The following is a 20,312-nucleotide window of genomic DNA, read 5'->3' as shown; positions in this document are numbered from 1 at the left end:
TTTTGCTGGATTGGTTTTCAGTGCCATGTCGGGTTTGCAACGCCCCGGAGCGACCAAAACAGTGGAAACCCGCCAAAAGTGACCCCATTTTGGAATCTACACCCCTCAAGGAATTTTTGTAGGCGTATAGTGAGCATTTTGGCCCCTCAGGATCTTTTTTAGAGCTAGGGTGACCAAAAAACAGCGATTTTGGCGCTTTAAATTCTTTATTTATTACAGCGTTCACCGTGCGCAATAAATTACGTTTTAATTTATTCTGCCGGTCGGTACGATTACGCCGATACCATATGTGTATAGGTTTTTTTAAGTTTTGCAGCGTTTGCACAATAAAATTAAGTTTCTATAAAATAATTTATTTTCTGAGACACGCTATTCTGAGCCGTAACTTTTTTATTTTTTTGTCAAAAAAGCTGTGGGAGGTCTTGTTTTTTGCGGGACGGGTTGTAGTTTTTATTGGTACCATTTTGGGGTAAATGCGACTTTTTGATCACTTTTTATTCTATATCTTGGGAGGGGTGGTGACCAAAAAATAGCGATGCTGACTGTTTTCCGTTTATTTTGTTTGCGGCGTTCACCGTGCGGAAAAATTAACATTATAGTTTCATAGATTGGGTCGTTACGAACGCGGCGATACCAAATATGTGTACTTTTTTTTTACGTTTTCATTTTTTCCCTATAATAAATGACTTATTATAGGAAAACAAAACCTTTTATTTTTACACTTTTATAAAACATTTTTATTAACTTTTTTTTACTTTTTACACTTTATATTTTTGTTTATTAACTTTTTACACTTTCTTTTTTTGACCTGCAGCTCTGATCGCTGCTAGAATACATTACACTACCTAGGTAGTGTAATGTATTCCAACTGTCAGTGTGACGTCACAGTCACTCTGACAGTTGGTCTACGAGGATCAGCAGAGGCTGATCCTCATAGGCTGACATACATGGCAGACCTGGGGGCCGTTGTCTGGCCCCCGGGTGCCATCACAAGCATCAGAAGCCCCCACGATTGCATGGGGGCTGCTGATGCGCTACAAACCCGCTACATGCGGAGATCGCAATCGAGCCCCGCATGTAACGGGTTAATTGCCGAAATCAGCGGCGATGAGCCGCTGATCGGCAACACTGGAGAGTGTCAGCTGTCGGGGACAGCTGATCTCCAAGTTCCCGATGCACACTGTCGCCGACAGTGTGCATCGGGAACGGCACAGTGACTTTCTGTCACTCTGACAGGAAGCCTATCAGGACCAGCCGAAGGTTGGTCCTGATGGGCTTCCGTCCATGGCAGACCCGGAAGCCATTGTTTGGCTTCCGTTTGCCATACTAACTATCGGCAGACCCCGCGATTTCGGACGGGGGTCTGCCGATATGTTAGAAACCCCTAAAATTCGGCGATTGCACCCGATCTCCGAATTTAAGGGGTTAATGCGCCGAAATCAGCGGCAAAGGACCGCTGGCCGGCAAGAGGGGAGTGTCAGCTGTCGGCGACAGCTGACCTCCTGGTTCCCGGTGCACACTGTCGCCGACAGTGTGCACCGGGATTAACTCAGTAACTGTACGTCCTCGTGCGGGAAGTAACTTCCCGCAACGACGGACAGTTACGTCCTGGTGCGGATAGGGGTTAAATGAGCCTGAGAGTCCGGCTACCCCCGCCCACACAGGGTGATTGACAGTTCTTCCTATACAAAGTCTTACTGTAAGAGCTGTCAATCACTGTGTGGGTGTGGGAAGCAGGACTCACAGGCTTTCTCTATGATTACCTGCAGCATTTAAATCACTGTTTACCTAAGGAAATTAAATAAAACTATATGCCCCAGCTTAACAGCTCCCTTGTATCCTATGCTGCTCTCTGATGGGGTAGCAGAGGAGACCGGACAAAGCTGCTTTAGGTACCATTATCTTGAATTCACTCAAGGCTTCTCATGTTAAAGTGTAGCTAACATGATGTATGATTACATTTCCATGAGCTGCAGAGAGTAAATGTATTGATTTAGGAGGGAGGTATATTGTTCCAGACACTGCAGTTTTAAGAAGATTAATCCATAATGTTGGATTCCCGGAAAACTGGGTCACCTTCTGTCCTTTCAGCAGGAATTAATGCAGATTACATAATGCGTAGTACTAAAAGTCTGTATTACAGAAACGAATATGGAAGTTTATAACTAGCTGCAAATTGTGCATTACTCCAAAGCTTTAAAGGGTTATTCTTATCTTAATGATTGGATACAGCCAAGATGTATATCTCATTTACTACCGTTTTATGACCTGGCCGTCCATTACCAGCGCTCGCTTCATTTCGATGTTGGTATCTCACAAAGCTTTATTGTTGATGATTAATCTTTACGTTTTAAGGGAAGTTTTTACAGCAAGAGAAGATATATTCCAGAAATTTAGATCAATGTCTTCAATGACCTTCCTGGCATTAAGGAGATTAAAAGAATTTGCTTGACCACTGAATGTTCTCTGCACTCAGAAGTTGTATGTTGGGATAGCAGATCAATCCATTTTAGAGCTACCTAAATAGCTGAAACCTTTCCTTTGGACAGTAAGGACCAAGAGATATTTTGCAACAAACACTTAAAGAAGCACTCTAGGTTTTATTGTTCTAGCATTCGGTACATATCTCCCCAATATATACACTCAGCCAGTATTACCTTATTTAGTTATTCCTTTCTATTTGAATTCTTCGGTCATGTGACCTCACTCTGACCTGATAAAATCTACGGCAGTTAATGTAATTGAGAGGCAGCCTCTTTACTTCCTGATTTGTACCAAACAGGTTCTCCACAGAGGGGATACAGAAACTTATGTCACTAACTACTGATAAGCAGACACAGAGCGATCATACAGTTATAATGAAGGAGGTCGCAGCTCAGCCTCCTGGTCTTGCAAGATTGTATGAACCATCTGTAATGTGAACAGAGGAACGTGTGAACATTACATACAGTATATACAGAACCTGTTTGCATTAATATGACAGGGACCTGGTGTTTAACTCCTTAATGACCGCCCACCGTCTTTTGACAGCAGGCGGTGCAGGTGCTGAGTCTACAGCGACTTCTTTTGGCATCGCTGTAGAAGAAGCTGATGAGCGCTCCTGTGAGCACTCTTCCTCTAAGCAGGAGCTGTAACTTACAGCTCCTGATCTTAGAGCAGCCTTCTAAAAACAGCTGGGGTCGGAAAACATTCCAACCCCGACTGTTTTACCCTCTGATCGCCGCGGTCCGTGACCGCAGGAAAGATCAAAGGGAACTCCCTTCTTTGATCTCATCATCGGAAACCCAGTGACGTGATCAAAGACCGGGTAATCGATCTGCAGTCAGCTCCCGGGACCTAGAAAGGACCCCAGGGCTGTCTGTTCATTTTACCTGTGGCTCGGGCACACTATGTGCTTCCCTGACAGAAGTATGCTAATACATTATAAGTAAAAAATAAAGTTTTTAGTAAAGTTATCCCTTAATGGGATTAAAAAAAAAAGTAACAAAAAAATAAATAAAATCAATGTCCCCAAATAAGTTATTATTTTGCATAAAATATATTTTATTTCCCCTACATTACATAAAAACAAAAAACCTACTCATATTAGGTATCGACACGACTGTAGTAACCTTAAGAATTTATTTAACAGGTTATTTAGCGTGAAATGTGAACGGGATAAAAAAAATAAACAAAAACAATGCAGAGAATCGCTTTTTCCTATATTTACAATGCCAAACTGCGGAAAAAAAAAATACGATTTCTCTCGCATAGAACAAGGCCTCATACAGACATGTCAATTAAATTTAAAAAAAAGCTATGGCTGCTGAAAGACAGAGGCAAAAACAGAAATTCAGCTGGTCATTAAGGCCTTTTCAGGCCCGGTCATTGAGGGGTTAGGCTGCATGTTTTGTTTGAGGGTGTACCCAGGGGGGAAAATGCTGATTCTGATCATTCATACAATGCGCAATTGAAACACTTATTTATCATAGTCCTTAAAAGGACTATGATAGACAAGACTGCATCTTGCTAGTAAGTGTTATATCTCACCCTAGTGCTGGATTCACAGCTACACTACGCATTACTGCTGTATAATCTCCTCCATGCTGTTGCGACTTCTATTTATATGTGATAGAAGAAGAGAATCATGCTCCCTTTTTTCTATCTATGTGTGCTATGTATAGCAAACATGATAGCAATTAGGCCCCACCCACTAGCTCAGAGACACCTGAGAATTCGAGAGTGCCTGCAGAGGGGAAACCTGCTAAATAATGCCACATACAAGTCATATAATGGTCAGAAATAGTGTTATTCCTCATGTACATACGTATGACCGCTTATTCTGAAAAGTCACCTGGAAAAGTTAGGTACACTTTAAAACTCTGTCCCCTATTTCTTGCTAACCTACCAAATTTATTTTAGTCTGAGAGAGATGGGGACCCTGTCTTTGAAGTCTTTATGGAAAGGGCTTGTCCAGTGGGAACACCTCCTTGATGAATTGCATGTACACTAACAAGGTTTTCCATAGTATTATGGAAAACCTTATGCCGGTTGTAAAAAAAAAAAAAAAAAAACATTCAAAATTTCCACAGTATCCACTCTCCTAGGTAGTAAATGTTTTTCTTTTATTACGTGCCCAACCATTGGGTTTTAGATGAAACATTTTTTATTAAAAAGGAATTCTTAGCTGGATCTCAATAAGTTTCCCTATGAATATAGGCATACTGGATCCTGTGCTCCGTATCAGATTGACATCTAGGACGAGTAATTCACAGAAAGGCAAACCGAATCATATCAAGTGGATATATACCATTGGCATATTCAAAATTTTCTTTTTTGCTGTTCTGTCTTTCAGGTGGATGTAGACAAGTCTGGGGACGTGCGTCTCATTGAGTTGGATGAGTCCCACCGTAGTGAGCACACAGTGTTTATTACACCCCCTGAGATCCCTCATTTACCAAATGGGGAGGAGCACCCAAAGAAATACAGGTGGGCACCCACTTCACAAAGACCTGCCCATTGGTGATTTCTATCATATTGTCTCATCTAGTCCCTTGTCTAGCCCAACTTTTAGGGGGACCATCAGTCATATATTTACAGTACAATACACTTCTTCACTGCCCTATATTTAATGCACACTCATAGTATTGTAAATTATATGAAATTAAATGTTGTATATAATGTCTAGGTACGGACATCCCAAAAATATTGTGTTATTCTTGGCATTTAATAGAACAATTTTGTTTTAGGTGTCATTCCAGAAATCTTTTTATTAAACATTGACTTCCTATTAGTAGCGGAAACTTTGCCAAGTCTAAATACTAGGGTATTGACATATTTTAAAAGAACAGTTTTGTCTATGGTGAATGTTCGGTATCTTTTATCAGTTGGAGAATGCTTGAATCCAGAAATCTGAGTCCGAAGACAGAATCGAGCCAGCTGTAAATACATGTGTGTTTCTCATATGTAAAGCACCGGTTTTCATTAATTGTATTTGTTTTCCTCATGAACAAATCCCATTAAAGGTTTTTCTGAGAACATGTGATAGTCTTAATATAAGTGATCTTTAGTTGAATGGTTTTGTTATACCTGTGAGTTGTCTGATAATAAAGACATTCTATATAACGATTATTCCTCATCTACAGTTATAATGGGTTTCCTGTTCTCACAATGGACCTTTTTGACACTCCGGATGGGCTTTTGAAAACCCATAGACTTTTCACTAAAGTTACAGCACCCTGCAGTCCTTCTCCAATGTTCAGGAGAACTAAACAGGTATGTTTGCTGGGGAAGCCGTGCAATGAAAAGTAGTGGTCAAAAGTGAAAGTCTCAATATCTATATGATAGTAATGTCTCTGTGTTGCTGCTGAATTTCGTTTTTTCTTATAGGAGCTCATGTGAAAGTCTATGGAGGGAACTTAAAAATGGGCTTACGACCTTTTTCTGGTGTTAAAAATCCCAAATTATGTGTGACGAATTTTGCGACTTTTAGCAGTTTAAAAAAAAAAAATGGGAAAGATTAGCAGGACGAGCCATTTGTGGCCCGTCAGATTTACTATAATTTACACCACTTTGTACGGACAGCCCAAGATGTGACAAATTTATTAAGAAGTGTGCGCCAATTAATACATTTGTTGCATCTTATTCCTGTGGGCTGCAGCCTAAGATGGGCGTTTAAATTGCCAGTCTTCATAAATCTGCCTCTGTGTGTTTGGGATGGATATCAGTGGATATCTGGAATATGGGTTGACAATCATTATAACATGACAATAATGTTCTGTGTTCAGTAAGGCAAGAGTTCTACTTATTTGAACTACAGTCAGTGATATATCAAGTGACGTATTGTAAATGTTCCAAATATGAATTATTATAGTATCAGGGAATGTTTGTCTATGGCAAGATTTAAATACTTGTGTCTTAAGGGGGTTTTACACTGGGCAATTATTGGGAAAACGATCGTTCATAGAACGCTCATTGCCGATAATTTCCCTGTGTAAACAGGTCAGCGATCAGCAGATGAGCGAGCAAACGCTTCATCATCTGCTGATCGTATTGTTTTAAAAAAGTAAAATATTATCGTTGTAGGCAGCATATCACCCTGTGTAAGCAGGGAGACGTACTACCGACATGATAATAATGTATGGGGACGAGCGATCGGAGTAACGACTGCTCGTCCCCATCCATAGCTCCGAGTGACAGGAGCAGACGAGCGCCGATCAACAAGTTGTCTCGTTCATCAGTACTCGCTGCACCAGCCAAAATTGGCCGGTGTAATAGGGCCTTTAGGGTCTATTTACAATGTGTTCGCGGTGTACGTCCTAGGGGTAAACATCAGGAAGAATGCCTGATGCATACATCTGCCAAAAGCCTCAAACCTAGGCCACGGTATAGGCATATAATACCATACAATGCTCATAAGCTCCCATGTTAAAAAATAAAAAAGTATACTGTGCGGTATAAGTTTTTCTGCAGGATGTCTCTGTATAGTATAGCGTAGTCTATAAAGTTTAAAATAAGGTATACCAGCGTATACCACCCACACAGATGTGAATTGGGCCCTATAGATACGCTCATCGAATGCTCCGGGAACCTTCCTGAGACATACTGCGACCACAGTGTGAATAGACCCTAACTCCCATAGAGGTGCTTTCCTATTAGTAACCTGCAAGTCATGTACTGTTAGACCAACTTGTGGAAAGCAGGTTATTACTAAAGATAACCTAATGCTGGTCTGATCTACCACAGTAAATCTGCTGTTTCACCTTTTGTAGGAGATCAAGTCCGCTCATAAAATAGCGAAGCAGTACTCGTCTATCCCCCAAATGTGGTCCAGATGTCTGTTAAAGCACTGCTATGGCCTGTGGTTTATATGCCTACCCGCATATGTCAAAGTCTGCCATTCCAAAGTAAGAGCTCTGCGTACTGCATACGACATCCTGCGGAAAATGCAGGCCAAGAAAATCGACTCTCCTGATGAGGTAATACGGGTGCAATTGCATTTTTATATTGGAAAAGATGTCTGTGATCATCTATAACTAATCTTCATTTTGTACTGGAATACATAAAGGGTTATTTCCATCTCAGACATTTATAGCATATCCACACGTCTAATAGATGTGGGTCCCAGCTCTGGGACACACACCTATATCGAGAACGGGGGTCCCGTAACCTCTGTCCTGCCTGGTAATGCAGTCGCTGGCTTGCCGATTCCAGGCGAAGACTAACTGGAGAGGCGGTCACTCATGCGCGCGGCTCTCACTTTTCTATTCTATGGGAGTTACGGGACGTCCGAGCAGCTCTTGCTTGGCTGTTTCTGTAACTCCCATAGAATTAGAGATGCGCGATGCATCGAAACTTCGATACTGTTTCGATACCGTGCACCCTCAAACTGTTCGATAACGTTATTTCATGTATTTCGATATGAAGCTGTTCCCCCGCACAGCTTAGCATTGTAACACCTGAATGTAGTTAGAGCAGGGCTGCGGCTGTGTAATGCAGCCATTGCCCCGCTCCTGAGTCCTGACAAGTGTGCGCAGTCCGCATGATGTGATGCATCCAGTGCTGCACTAATGATTTCCGCCACTGAAGACAGAACATGGCGGGCGCACTGCAAAACACCCCCATGTTCTGTCTTCAGTGCCTGCACTCATTAGTGCAGCACCGGCCGCATCACCTCATGCTGGCCGCGCGCGCACTTGTTGTCAAGTCCGGGGCAACGGCTGTATTACACAGCCGCAGCCCCGCTCCAACGGCGGAGATCAGAGAAACCTCTCCTCTCCGCCGCTTTTCCCCTGAATGCTGTGATCAAAGTTGACCACCACCGCAGCATTCAAGGGGTAAATGAGAAGGGGGGATTCCCCTTGGAGCGCATCACAGGGAATCCCTGTGACGCGATTTAGGGACATACCATATATGGGCAGACAGCCCAGGATCCATTGAAGGACCACAGGGATGTCTTACCATATTTCCTGTTAGGGCATACTTAGGTATGTCCTAACAACTGCCTGTGTACTATCAGTACACAGGCTAATGTACTTGTATATAGATATATGCCGGTGTACTATCAGTATATAGATAAATGCCAGTACATTAAAGTTTAAAAATAAAAAAGTAAAAACATAAAGTAATGTTAAATAAAATTTAAAAAAACATACACATTTTTTACAATAAACATTAAATAATTCTCAATACATAAAATATACACCTTCGGTATTGGCGCGGCCGTAATAACCTGCACAACAATTTTTTTTAGTGTCATTTATGATATGTACGCTGTAAAAAAATAAAATAAAACCGTCTTTCTTTCACTTATTAATGTAAGGCACGAGGTGTGATGAATTTAACCTCCATGCGGTTAACATCAACTTTGAATGTGTCTCGCATTAATAGTAATTAACCCCATCATGTACCTTACACATTAACCCAATATTGTCCATTATGTCTGAGAAACATGATGAGGTTAATTACTATTAATGTGAGTCACATTCAAAATTCATCATCACACCTCGCGCCTCACATCAGAAAATTGAACAACTTAGGTTTTTTTTATATTACTGTTGGCAAAGTATAGTTTTGGTATAAAAAATCGCAATACTACACAAAGTGTCGGTATGGAAGTCCAAATTCTGGTATCGTGACAACCCTGCATAGAATAGAATGGACTTTACCTGTCTGGATGTGGAAGCCAGCGGCTCCCACACTAGACGGGATTGGGGTGAGGGGACTCCCGATCTCCACATACATTGGGTCTTAGAGCTGGGACCAACACCTATCACACATTTGTGACAGATCCTGTAGATATGCCTTAAATGTGTGAGATAAGAATAACCCTTTAATGCATTGTATAATATTTAAGAACACATATTCCATGCATATTTTCTGAAGCGCTGCACAGCCGTGTGTAATAACTAGTAAATAAGTTACTGTATATTAACTGGATACTTGTCTTTGTCCGTTCTAGGTCTGCTATCGAGTTCTCATGCAGTTGTGTGGTCAGTATGGTCAGCCTGTTCTTGCAGTTAAAGTTTTATTTGAAATGAAGAAAGCAGGAGTACAACCCAATGCCATAACCTATGGATACTATAACAAGGTATGTAGCCCAGTATTAGTGGTATAATAAACTTGAATGTTCCTTCTTTATCTGCTTCTCTCCTGTAGCTGCAACATAGTTTTGTCCAGTTTGAACATATGCAGTATATATTTTGTGAAATTTGGGCCGCACGGAGCCTCAGTGATTAAAACGGGTTGACGAAGAGTATAAGAAAAAAAACGAGCAGCAGGAAATAAGATAAAATTGCAATCCAAACATTACTCGCCTATTAAAACCCACGCCGCTCCAGTGCCAATGCTGCGGTGGTCCCCACGGTCTCTGTTCACTTTTCCTTCAGCGATGATGTGCCATACATCCATGTGACCGCTGAAGCGAATCACTGATCTCAGCGGTAATTCTTGCATGTCTGGCATGTGACCACAGAGGCAAATTATTGGCTGCAGTGGTCACGTGGATGTACGGCATGTCATCGCTGCAGGAAGAGTCAATAGAGACCAGCGGAGGCCTTCGGAGCTACGGCGCAGGAGCGGCAGGTGATTTAATAGTTGTGATGTTTGGTTTGCTATTTTTTTCACATTTACTACAGCTAGTTTGTTTTCTTGTACTCTCGGACAACCCCTTTAACACTGGCACTTTCCAGCACTGAGGTCCTAGGGTAGAATTCAACCAAGGGCAACATCTGCATGGAGTTTTCAAGTTTGACCTGTTTGTGTGGGTTTAATCCAAGTCCCCCCTCCCCCAGATCCCAAACACACACAAAAAATACTGATAAAATAGTGACAATATCTGCAGATTATATTGGCGCTATAAAACTTCTGGTAGTATTACCGCTATGCTATGTAAATGAGTGACCGGGGCTACATCATGACGCACCGCACAGGAAGATGCAGGGGGGCAGTACTGTCTTTGCCTGCATTATTTTATAGGTGAAAGGATGAAGTGACCACCACATTACACTGCAACCGAAAGATAGGGATGGTGGTCACCTTATTGTCACATATGCCCCCAGCCAATGTAAGTGTATATTCTAATATAAAATAATAATAATGCAAAGAATATAACACTAAATGTGGAAGAGATGATTTATAATGCTGAAAAAAATAATTCAACATTTTAATGTTTTTACATTATTGTATTTTTTATAGTCTAATGCACATAAGTAAACGGGTAAAACATTTCTGTTTTGGCTCCACTTTCATTGCTCCCTTGCTACATGAATAGGAAATTGATGCGGATTCCAGAAACATGGATACAACGTAAACATACCAGAGTGGCGAGGATATATGAAAGTCAAGCCACAAATAGTTTATCTCAGATACATGATGAATTGCATAGAACTCAACCCACGACATTACAAACTTTAGATTTTTCATGTACATGTCAAAGGTCTATGACCACCCCTGGCACACAAAAGGGAGAGCCGACATGGTTAGAAAATGATGTATTGCAAGAGGTTTCTCTCTAAGGTGTCCTCGGGTTTGTTATCTAGTCTGCCTTTTATAACTCCAAATTATTGGACGGCCTGGGAGGGGGAGTTAAGGAGTTTTTGCGCCGGAAGAGGCTTCCGGAATTCTCAGACATTCACATGGCTTTTCCAGGTGTGTGCGGATACAGGAAAATTCTTTTAAAATCCCCACACGCTGGTATAAAAGCCCAGAATTTTTATTTAAATTTCACCTTTTCACATACATCTCTTTGTTGGAGATGTGAAGAAGAGATAGGTAATATGTCACATATCTGGTGGTCTTGTTCACGAATTAGACCCTTTTGGCAACAAGTAGAACAGCTTATAAATGAAGTGCCTTCTCAATTACAAGGGAACTGGTCTTATTGTGGACACCCACAACAGATGTTATGCCCTCTTCTAAGAATCTTCCCACTTATATCATGGCAGCGGCTAAATTGTTGATTCCAACAAAATGGAGAGACGTCTCCAACAAAAGACCACCTTATTTCCAAAATGCATCAATTGTGCAGGTTGGAGGAACCAGCGGCATGGGAAAATAAAAATAGACCCTTGTTCTTGCAGGTTTGGCAACCTTGGTTAGACTACAGAAAACGATTATATCCAACATCCGTTTCTAACGCTCAGTAATGAGATTTACAAATGGGTTAATATTCCCGGCTCCACAATATTTGAATACTGATGTTGTATCAATATGTTATTATGGGCATGTGATGACCTTTGTTAGATTTAACGGCTTTTCATCCATTTTACGACCACAACAGTTAAAATATATGTGATCTGGCTTCCAAGACCTGTGTCAAACAGCTTATTTGTCTAGAGAAACCCAAGGCTAAAGAGACATTTCCCCTGCTGCTGGTACTGCATGGTAAATGTATGGCCTGAATATCCTGAACCTGCCAGATCGAAAGGTGCTGCTTGTTAACGTGTTTCCGCTGGGGAATATAGAGGAGGGTCCCAAGTGGGGGGACACCCCCTTATGAGGTCCATATGACCTAACAGGTCAACCCCTTTTAGAGGCTTTTTGAGAACCTGCTGTTGACTTAGATAAGGTCCACCTAAATTGGAGCAAGAGAGAGAGAGAGAGCTTCTCTGATCTGTTTGGGTCTTAGAGGACCTGCTGAGTTCGTAAATGTTTCCAATATATATTGTCTTCAATAATTCTACACTAAACGAAATGTTCATTCTTAAATATCGTTGCTTCTATGCATGTTGCTAAATCTTCAAATGACTTCTTTATGCAGGCTGTTCTGGAAAGCGTGTGGCCCTCTGGGAACCGAGGAGGCTATTTCCTATGGATAAAGGTTAGGAATGTCCTTCATGGAGTAGCCCAGTTTAAAAGAGCCTTGAAAAAGCCGCAATCTTTAGCACCACATGCTACACCCTCCGGTAATTCCAGCCTACATTTTAGTACTGTCACTAGTTAGTGCGACATTGACAATTATTAACCGTTTCCTCTTTCATACGTTCTCATTAGATGGCAGTGATCTGGACGCAGTTAGTCATGGCAGTATGGACAGCTCTATTGATATGAATGCCACAGATCAGCCTTCATTCAGTACAGATGTTACGAGCACTGACCCCGCAGATGACAGATCTAGCACAGGTTTGTGAAGGGCGGACTATGATAATTTTTTGTTCTGGGTATATTTACGAAAAAAAAATGTGTTCATTTTTTTTTGCAATGATTTTCGGATTTACGTCTAAAACTACAAAAATATAAAATTAAAATGGCTCGATATCTAAATCTAGCCTTTCCCGTGGCATGCTGAGATGTATACTAATATGAGCTGCTTGGCTCTGTAGGTGGTCAGTCTGATCTGGGATACAGCTCTTTATCCAAGGAAGAGGTTCGCAGAGGAGCAGTGCATGATATACAAGAAGAGCAGGAAGACTCTAGAGGAAGTGATTCTAGCTCATGTACGTTCACACGTAACTTTTACAGATAATTGCCAAACTCAATCCTTTAAGACTAAACTTGCGCTACCCTTTACTTGCTGCAGGAGTCAAGATCTTGTTTATATTGGGTTGTCATTTTTTTGGATACATCTGTATTAGTACACCATGTATTTATTTTAAGTACCATGGTTACTGTGAGACAGCGGCACATTAAATAAGGGCTTCTATCAGATACCCATAGAGGCCTAAAATAGCGGGCGCACAGGGCTGCTGCTGTAATGCCCCCTGAACAAGAGCTGAGTGGGAACATCACCCACATATTCTTCTTAGGATTGCAGAAGCAGCATTTAAAACACAGGTCAATTTGCTAGTCAGGCGTTTTGGAGCTGTTAACACATTATGGGTAACTTATAGATACGCTTATTTACAATGTTTCTGTCTCATACTGTGACTGGCATGCTAAAAAATAGGTTTTGTTTCTATTTTCTCTGCAGTATCAGAGACAGAAAGTTCTAAGGGCAGCCGAGATGGCCTTCCCCAGCTACAGAGTCCCATTTCTCCAGCCGCCATGTCCACATCCAGTATTGTTCGGAAAGATGTCAAGCCAGACAAGATGACTGAAACAGTTCGTGAAGGCAAGTAAACACCGCAATATTATATTGTGTACAGACACCTGAGTGGTCCGCCAAAGACCACCAATGCAATGCTCTATTATTCTCTGTCTTTGAATGATCATTTCTTTGTTTTTGATTGGATATAATAAGGAGAATGTAATCCACTGAAAAACTAGTTAACATCACATTTATAGCGAAATTCCTTTAATCCAGCATCAGGGGGACCTAATAGGTGCCATTCTTACATTTCCTCCATTAAAAAAAAAAAATAAAAAAATACCAATTATTATATTGACCCTTTTCTGTCAAGCTATTAAAGGAGTATTCCCAGAATCAACAATTCACCTATCCACAGGATAGGTGATCATTGTCTGATCTCTGGGGGCCCCGAACGCCTCCATTCCTTCTTACTGCACCCCCAGTAGCGAGGAGGAACTTGAATCGAGCGGCGGTCGAGCGAGCGCACTCCTCTTCATTTAATGTCCACGGCACTGACTGAAACAGCCAATCGTTATACTCGGCTGTTTCCGTTATTTCCATAGACTTTGAATAGAGCACCAGTGCATATGCTCAACTGCCGCTCCATTCAATGTCCTCCTCACTGCGGTTGAGTAGTGAGACAAAGTAGTGAATTTCGGAGCCCCCATTTTCGTGACCAGTGGGGGTCACAGTGATGAGACAATTATCACCTATTATGTGGATAGGTGATAATAGTTGATTCTAGGAAAACCCCTTTTAAACTTTTCAGGCATTTTTTTAGTTATATCGGTTTCCAGAGTTCCTTTGTGACAACCAATATGGCTGCTATTACAGCTCCCATAGCGGCAGTAGGATTGTAGTCTAGCTGTAAATCTGCCTAGTTAATGTGAAACATCGCCCACTCTTGTACAACTGTATAACTTTTATATATTGGTAGTAATCCAGCTATGCCCTTTGGTTTTTAGTCCACTAGTTCACAGTATACTTTATAGCGAGTAGTGAGGAAAATGAAAAAATGGCACTCAGCCATATAGTAATAGTTCTTTCTCTTATTGTGGCATCCAGCGAAAAATTAAAAGCGTTCAAGGGAGGACATAGCAGATAGCATGGCAGGTAACAGCCTGTTTCGCGCTAGGAAAAGCGCTTCTTCTGACCAGAAGGTTAAGAAGAAGTTCTGGGGTCAGAAGAAGCGCTTTTTCCTAGGGTCAAAAGAAGCGCTACATTCACACAAGCGTGACAGATTTACGCGCGTAAATCTGTCTGTGTGCGTTGCGTTATACATCAGTGTGCTGTGCGAGTGGCATGCGTTTTTTCACACACTCGCAAAGCACTTTTTTTTTTTTTTCAAAGGTATTGATACGCAAATCACGCACCCATTGACTTCAATGGGAGCGTAGGTGCGTGAAAACGCACGAATATAGGACGTTCTGTGAGTTTCACACAGCGGACTCTTGCTGCGTCACAACTCCTGCATGTGTGAACGGCCCCATTAAAATCAATGGGTCCGTGTGCCGTGCGTGATTTCCATGCAAAGCACACGGTCGAGATTCACGTTCGTGTGAATGGGCCTTTACTTATATGGACAGTAGCATTTAAAGACTTTTGATAACTTCATTGAATGCAATGCAATATTTGTAAAATATACACACACCGTTCTTGGATCTAAGTGCTGAGACTATCACCAATCTGACTTTCATGGCATGTTCAGCAAAGCTGATCACTACCATCAAATTGGACAAAATTTCAAGCAATGTCACATATAAAATAACACACCTTTTTTTTTTTTTTTTTTTTTTTTTTTTTTTAATTCTCCTTAATAGCCACCCCCATAAATATAAGATTGGCAGTAGAGAACTATGGGATCCTCCTGACTTTGATCCAATGTCTGCAGTCACTTTTGGTTGCTAGACTTCACCTCCATACAAATCTTACTATCTTAAAGAGCCCCCCTCCTTTTTATATTTTTTCTCTTGAGACATTTCAAGACTCTTGCACAATCTCCTGGCTCGTACTGACCAGACACATGATTTTTAGTCTGTAATGTGAGCGCATAGAGGAGAGCAGTGTGGGATAGACACCGTTTATGCAGAGCCGGCCAAAAATAGCAAATTCAAAATGGTGGCACACACAGGAGCCAGCAAATTAATTTTATACATTAAACATATAGTCCATCTTAAATAACGATTGTACCTAGTTGTGTAGCATATAAACTATTACAAATATCGAGATGTGTCAAAGTTTGTCATTTCTGGGATACATTTCTGTAATCCAATATTTTTTACCTAATTTAAGGAAATGCCGCTGGACTACTATTTGCTTCCTCCTTTGAAGATGCCAGGGAAAGTGAGATCTACCAAAGCTGGAGTTTACGGAAGAGGCACAAAAGTGCCATAGAACCAGGTTTGGAAAATCAATTAGAATGGGAAGCTCACAATGGACAATACAAAGAAGAAAATATTGCAGGGTTAATAATCGGTGGCGCAAACCAAGAAGAAAAAGCCGGAAAAATCCTGCATAAACTAGGAGCTGATGCAAAGATACTTAGTGGAGCACTCCAAAAAAGTTTTCCTCGGCCAAAGACCTTGGACATCAAAAGGGTAATCCCAAGGAAGGAGATTGTGAGTATGACCAAGGAGTGGAGTGATGATGAGTCTCCAGTTGGAGAAGAGGGTTACCCAGACAAAACTGACTCTCCAGTGATTTTTGACCTTGAAGATCTTGACAATGACAATGTTGAAAGCAAGTCACTTAAAACAAATGCCCAAAAGGGGAAATTCATAGAGAGGACCATGAGCACAAGTTCATCAACATCAGTGTTTCCGGCCAAGCCCGTGGAGAAGACTGATGTAAAAGTAGGATTAGACCCTCTATCAATGCTAGCAGCAGAGACCGAAGAAGAAGAAACTGAGGAAGTAACGGACAAAGCCCTGTTGACGCCATCTACTAAAAGGGAACTTGCAGAAGAGATTGAGATGTACATGAATAACATGAGCAGTCCATTGGCCAGTAGGGCTCCAAGCATGGACCTACAAAGAAATACCTCTGATCAGTATAAAAGCTCTAAAGCTATACCACTCTGCAGGCGCTCAAGTCTTCCCTCAACATCTCCACAGGCACCAAGATTAACAAAGTCAAAAACTTACCATGCAAAAGGTGAGGACCGGCAACGTGGCCGGCTCTGGTCCTCTCCTGCTTACTCACTGGGAAGTCCAAAAACAGGACACCCTTCAGATTCTACAGTTGCATTGATGTCACCAACATCTTTTAACTTAGACACAATTCTTACTCCCAAGCTTGATGTGCTGAAGAGCAGTATGTTCTCTGCTGGGAAAGGAGTAGCTGAGAAGGCCACCAAATGGTACTCAAAGATTGCGAACTACACCGGCCCACTGAAGGTAACTCAATTCAAGCTAATACTCCTATGTATTTGTTACACATTTTTATGTAGATATTCCCTTTTCTTAACGTTGCCAGTGCTGGGAGGATGTCAAGGAGGTTGTAATAATTTCATATCATGCTTTTGCTACAGTCTATTCGGGTCTCTTGTGTAAGCTGCCAAACCATTTAAATGGGGAAACCCATTCAAACTGATGTTCTGATATGTCAAAGAAAAAATGTTGGAATGTCACCAGAACACCACTGATTTCCAGAGATATTGCAGGGAGTGCATCCATATTGGTTATTACTTATGAATGATCTTCTCAGCAGCTGATGGTAAACTATCATATTGTCAGCATGTTCTATAAATAACAAGTAGCAGTTTTACGATCGGTTGCTGAGAGGCCAATTCACAAATGACAATCAATATGGCTGCACCTCCTATTGCCACTGCAAAAATGGCCGCCGCGGCTGAAATAAAAATACCAACGTCTCTGTAAGTAAAGCAGCATAATTACCAAAATTAGAATATCGCAACAACTTTTGATTTCTTTATTTATGGCTATTTTTTTCATTTTATTTTTTATGTTGGATATGTACAAGGAAATACAATACCGTATTATGTGTTGAATATCATGCAGGATCAGAATTCAGACCGTATGAGCCTATGTTCGAGTGGTGCAGGAGATGCAGAATCAGGCTCTCTCAATGAAGATGACTTTGAAGGTATCACCTCTTCACGTGACAACGACCTCACTACTGTCAACCGCTCAATGGGCATGAGTAGAACCAGCCTGGAGAGCAACGCCTCCCAAGAGGGCAGCTCAAAGCAGCTTTACAACAGTAGTAAGCAATAATGACCGCAAACTTTCTGAGGAGGATTAGGTGGACATTTTGATACTGACCAATGTCTTCTCTTAAACACAGACTCCCCTTCTAGGATCACTATAAACTACAAACCCGAGCCTCTTTCTTCCTGCAATTCCAGCAGTACCAGTGTCTTTCAGAACTATGCCATGGAGGTACGCTGTGTCAATTACTACTACATTCATTTTCATTTACACATTTCCTCATCTGTTCTGTCCAGAAAACGTAACCACAGGGTAAACAGAACATCACTGCAAATAGCGATCCGTAAATCCCGTACGCAATGCTCAAAAGGCTTTATATAATCATTTTTTGGAGTGTACAGTGTTCAGACCAAATGTAAGTTGAGGCACGTTAGGTGCAAGCTAAAGGGTTGTTGCACTATGACAACCCCTTTACATGCTCCCATTAGGGGATTTAGACATCATAGAGCGGGATCTCCCCCCTCTATTAGCTATAATGAAAAGCTACCGCAAAGAGCAGCTCCCGCTTTGGAGGACGCGACTGGACCATGTATTACATGGTCACTCATTCATTTGAATGGGAACCATGTAATATCTAATTTTTACTGCAGAAGTGTACGGCTGCCAGCTCTCAGGCCCACAGCGATGACTAGAACGCCAGTCAAATGTACGTAGTAAAAATAATAATTATGCAGCGAAAATGCATTTTTGCCAAAATGAAAATGAATATAAATTAAACTCTAATGCATATGTACTAAAAATGGCACAATACATCACGTCACACAAAACACAAAGCCGCATACAGCTACATTTAACAAAAAAATAGACGTTATGACCGTGAGAACGCAAAATAGCAAAATAAATTGTTCACGACCTCAAGGACAAAATTGTTACAGTCCTCAAGGGGTTTTGCACTCGAGAAAACAAGTCTATCATAGATCTTGTTAAACACTCTTCTGAAGAGATCACAATAAAATAAATGTTCACTGCATTACCAATTTACTCCATTATTAATAAGAACAAATGAAATAACCAAAAATCTCCCACTTTTACTGTACCGGTGGTTTTGTCATGAATCTGTTATATGATCCTGTCTCAGGAGCCAAATTTCAGAGAAACCTTCATAGCCTGGTATCAATTACCTGTAACCTATTTCTGAGCCAGTGGCAAGTTTCTGCAGTGATATGACCCTCTTAATGACATTGTTGTACTATAATATCTGCCTACTATGTGGCACACATGAGACTGGGGGAACCTTGTGGTGGACAATGCCAGCCTTTTCTTTTTGCGTACTTCTTCCTAAACAACCCTGACTTCTCAGTCTTAAAATACAATACAGATATATTAAAATTATAAACCTCATTGTTTTAAGATGTTCTTCTAAAGTTGCAATTTGATGTATTTATGTATTTTTCTTTGAAGGTCCTTATCTCTAGCTGCTCGCGGTGTCTTACCTGTGATTGTCTGGTTCACGATGAAGAGATTATGGCCGGCTGGACAGCAGATGACTCAAATCTCAACACAACATGTCCCTTCTGCAGCAATCCCTTCCTACCATTCCTAAATATTGAAATCCGAGATTTGCGCCGCCCTGGCAGGTAAGGTTCCCATTGTTGGAACAGTACATACCTTGTAAGTCTGTCTGTTGTTGTTTTACCCTTTGCCAAAATTCTTATCACTGTCTCTCCATTAGATACTTCATGAAAGCTAGTCCATCTGCAGAAACCATGCCGATTCCTTCTGTATCATCGCAGAGACCAAAGTCTGAAATTATTACTCCTACTTTTTCTCTTAATCGTCCAAGGTCAGTACTATAGTTTGCAAAGTAATTTTAAAGTGAGGATATATCTTTAAACATCTTCTGACATGTCACTGGCTTATGCAGTAGCTTACAGTGAATGGGAGACTGACTACACACTCAGGGATCCAAAGATCTGAGTCAGAAGACAAAGTTGTACGGTACTCAGAGGAGGGGTATGTCGCTCATACTAGCAAACTGTGGGGTTCACAGGACACAGACCTGTAAGAAGTTTGAAAATCAACAGTCCATTTAATCATTAACTCGATACTAGATGCCCCATAATGTTACTTATCGGTTTTATAAGAACCAGCTGGAGTACAGGCACCAGTATCTATTAGCAATGAATGCATCGATTGCCTGCAGGCTCCTGTATGTTCCCTATACCTCTGAATGAATTATTATAGTATGACCTCTACTTGGTTGCGATACTGATAACTGCTTTATACTAAGGTATTACTTGTTATGTAGTTACCCGTATATAATCATTTAAGCGTGGAATAATGAACGCACTGCATATTGAAAATCTGCAGCATGTTAAAGGGGTTGTCCACTACCGGACAACTGATGACCCATTCACTGGATAGGTCAACAGTATATGATCGGTGGGGGTCCAACACCCGGACCCCACACCGATCAGCTGCTCTGGCTGCCTCCGGGCACCAGACGTCTATGCCGGAAGCAGTTGGCTCCAGCCACAGAATAGCGGCAGTTCGGCTGCTTCTGGTTCCATACATTGCATACTGTGCAATGACATCTGGTGCCCGCAGGCAGCTGGAGCAGCTGATTGGTGCGGGGTCCGGGTGTCGGGTGGATAGGT

General features: G+C 41.4%; 1 protein-coding gene across 8 annotated transcripts in view; it reads left to right on the top strand.

Annotated features, from left to right (window-relative positions):
* DENND4A (DENN domain containing 4A) overlaps window positions 1–20,312 on the top strand; it is a 136,470-nt gene that overhangs the window by 104,304 nt on the left and 11,854 nt on the right. For all 8 annotated transcript variants that reach the window (XM_075858304.1, XM_075858300.1, XM_075858307.1 and 5 more), the window contains 13 exons: window positions 4,835–4,968; window positions 5,625–5,754; window positions 7,251–7,457; window positions 9,440–9,568; window positions 12,239–12,383; window positions 12,472–12,600; window positions 12,801–12,914; window positions 13,388–13,528; window positions 15,779–16,881; window positions 17,506–17,710; window positions 17,792–17,886; window positions 19,117–19,292; window positions 19,388–19,498. In XM_075858304.1, coding sequence (XP_075714419.1) covers window positions 4,835–4,968; window positions 5,625–5,754; window positions 7,251–7,457; window positions 9,440–9,568; window positions 12,239–12,383; window positions 12,472–12,600; window positions 12,801–12,914; window positions 13,388–13,528; window positions 15,779–16,881; window positions 17,506–17,710; window positions 17,792–17,886; window positions 19,117–19,292; window positions 19,388–19,498 — 2,819 coding nt within the window. The remainder of the gene's footprint in view (window positions 1–4,834; window positions 4,969–5,624; window positions 5,755–7,250; window positions 7,458–9,439; window positions 9,569–12,238; window positions 12,384–12,471; window positions 12,601–12,800; window positions 12,915–13,387; window positions 13,529–15,778; window positions 16,882–17,505; window positions 17,711–17,791; window positions 17,887–19,116; window positions 19,293–19,387; window positions 19,499–20,312) is intronic.

Source organism: Rhinoderma darwinii, chromosome 3 (assembly GCF_050947455.1).
Source record: "Rhinoderma darwinii isolate aRhiDar2 chromosome 3, aRhiDar2.hap1, whole genome shotgun sequence".
Taxonomy (NCBI): Eukaryota; Metazoa; Chordata; class Amphibia; order Anura; family Rhinodermatidae; genus Rhinoderma; species Rhinoderma darwinii.
This window is presented reverse-complemented; position numbering and strand designations above follow the sequence as displayed.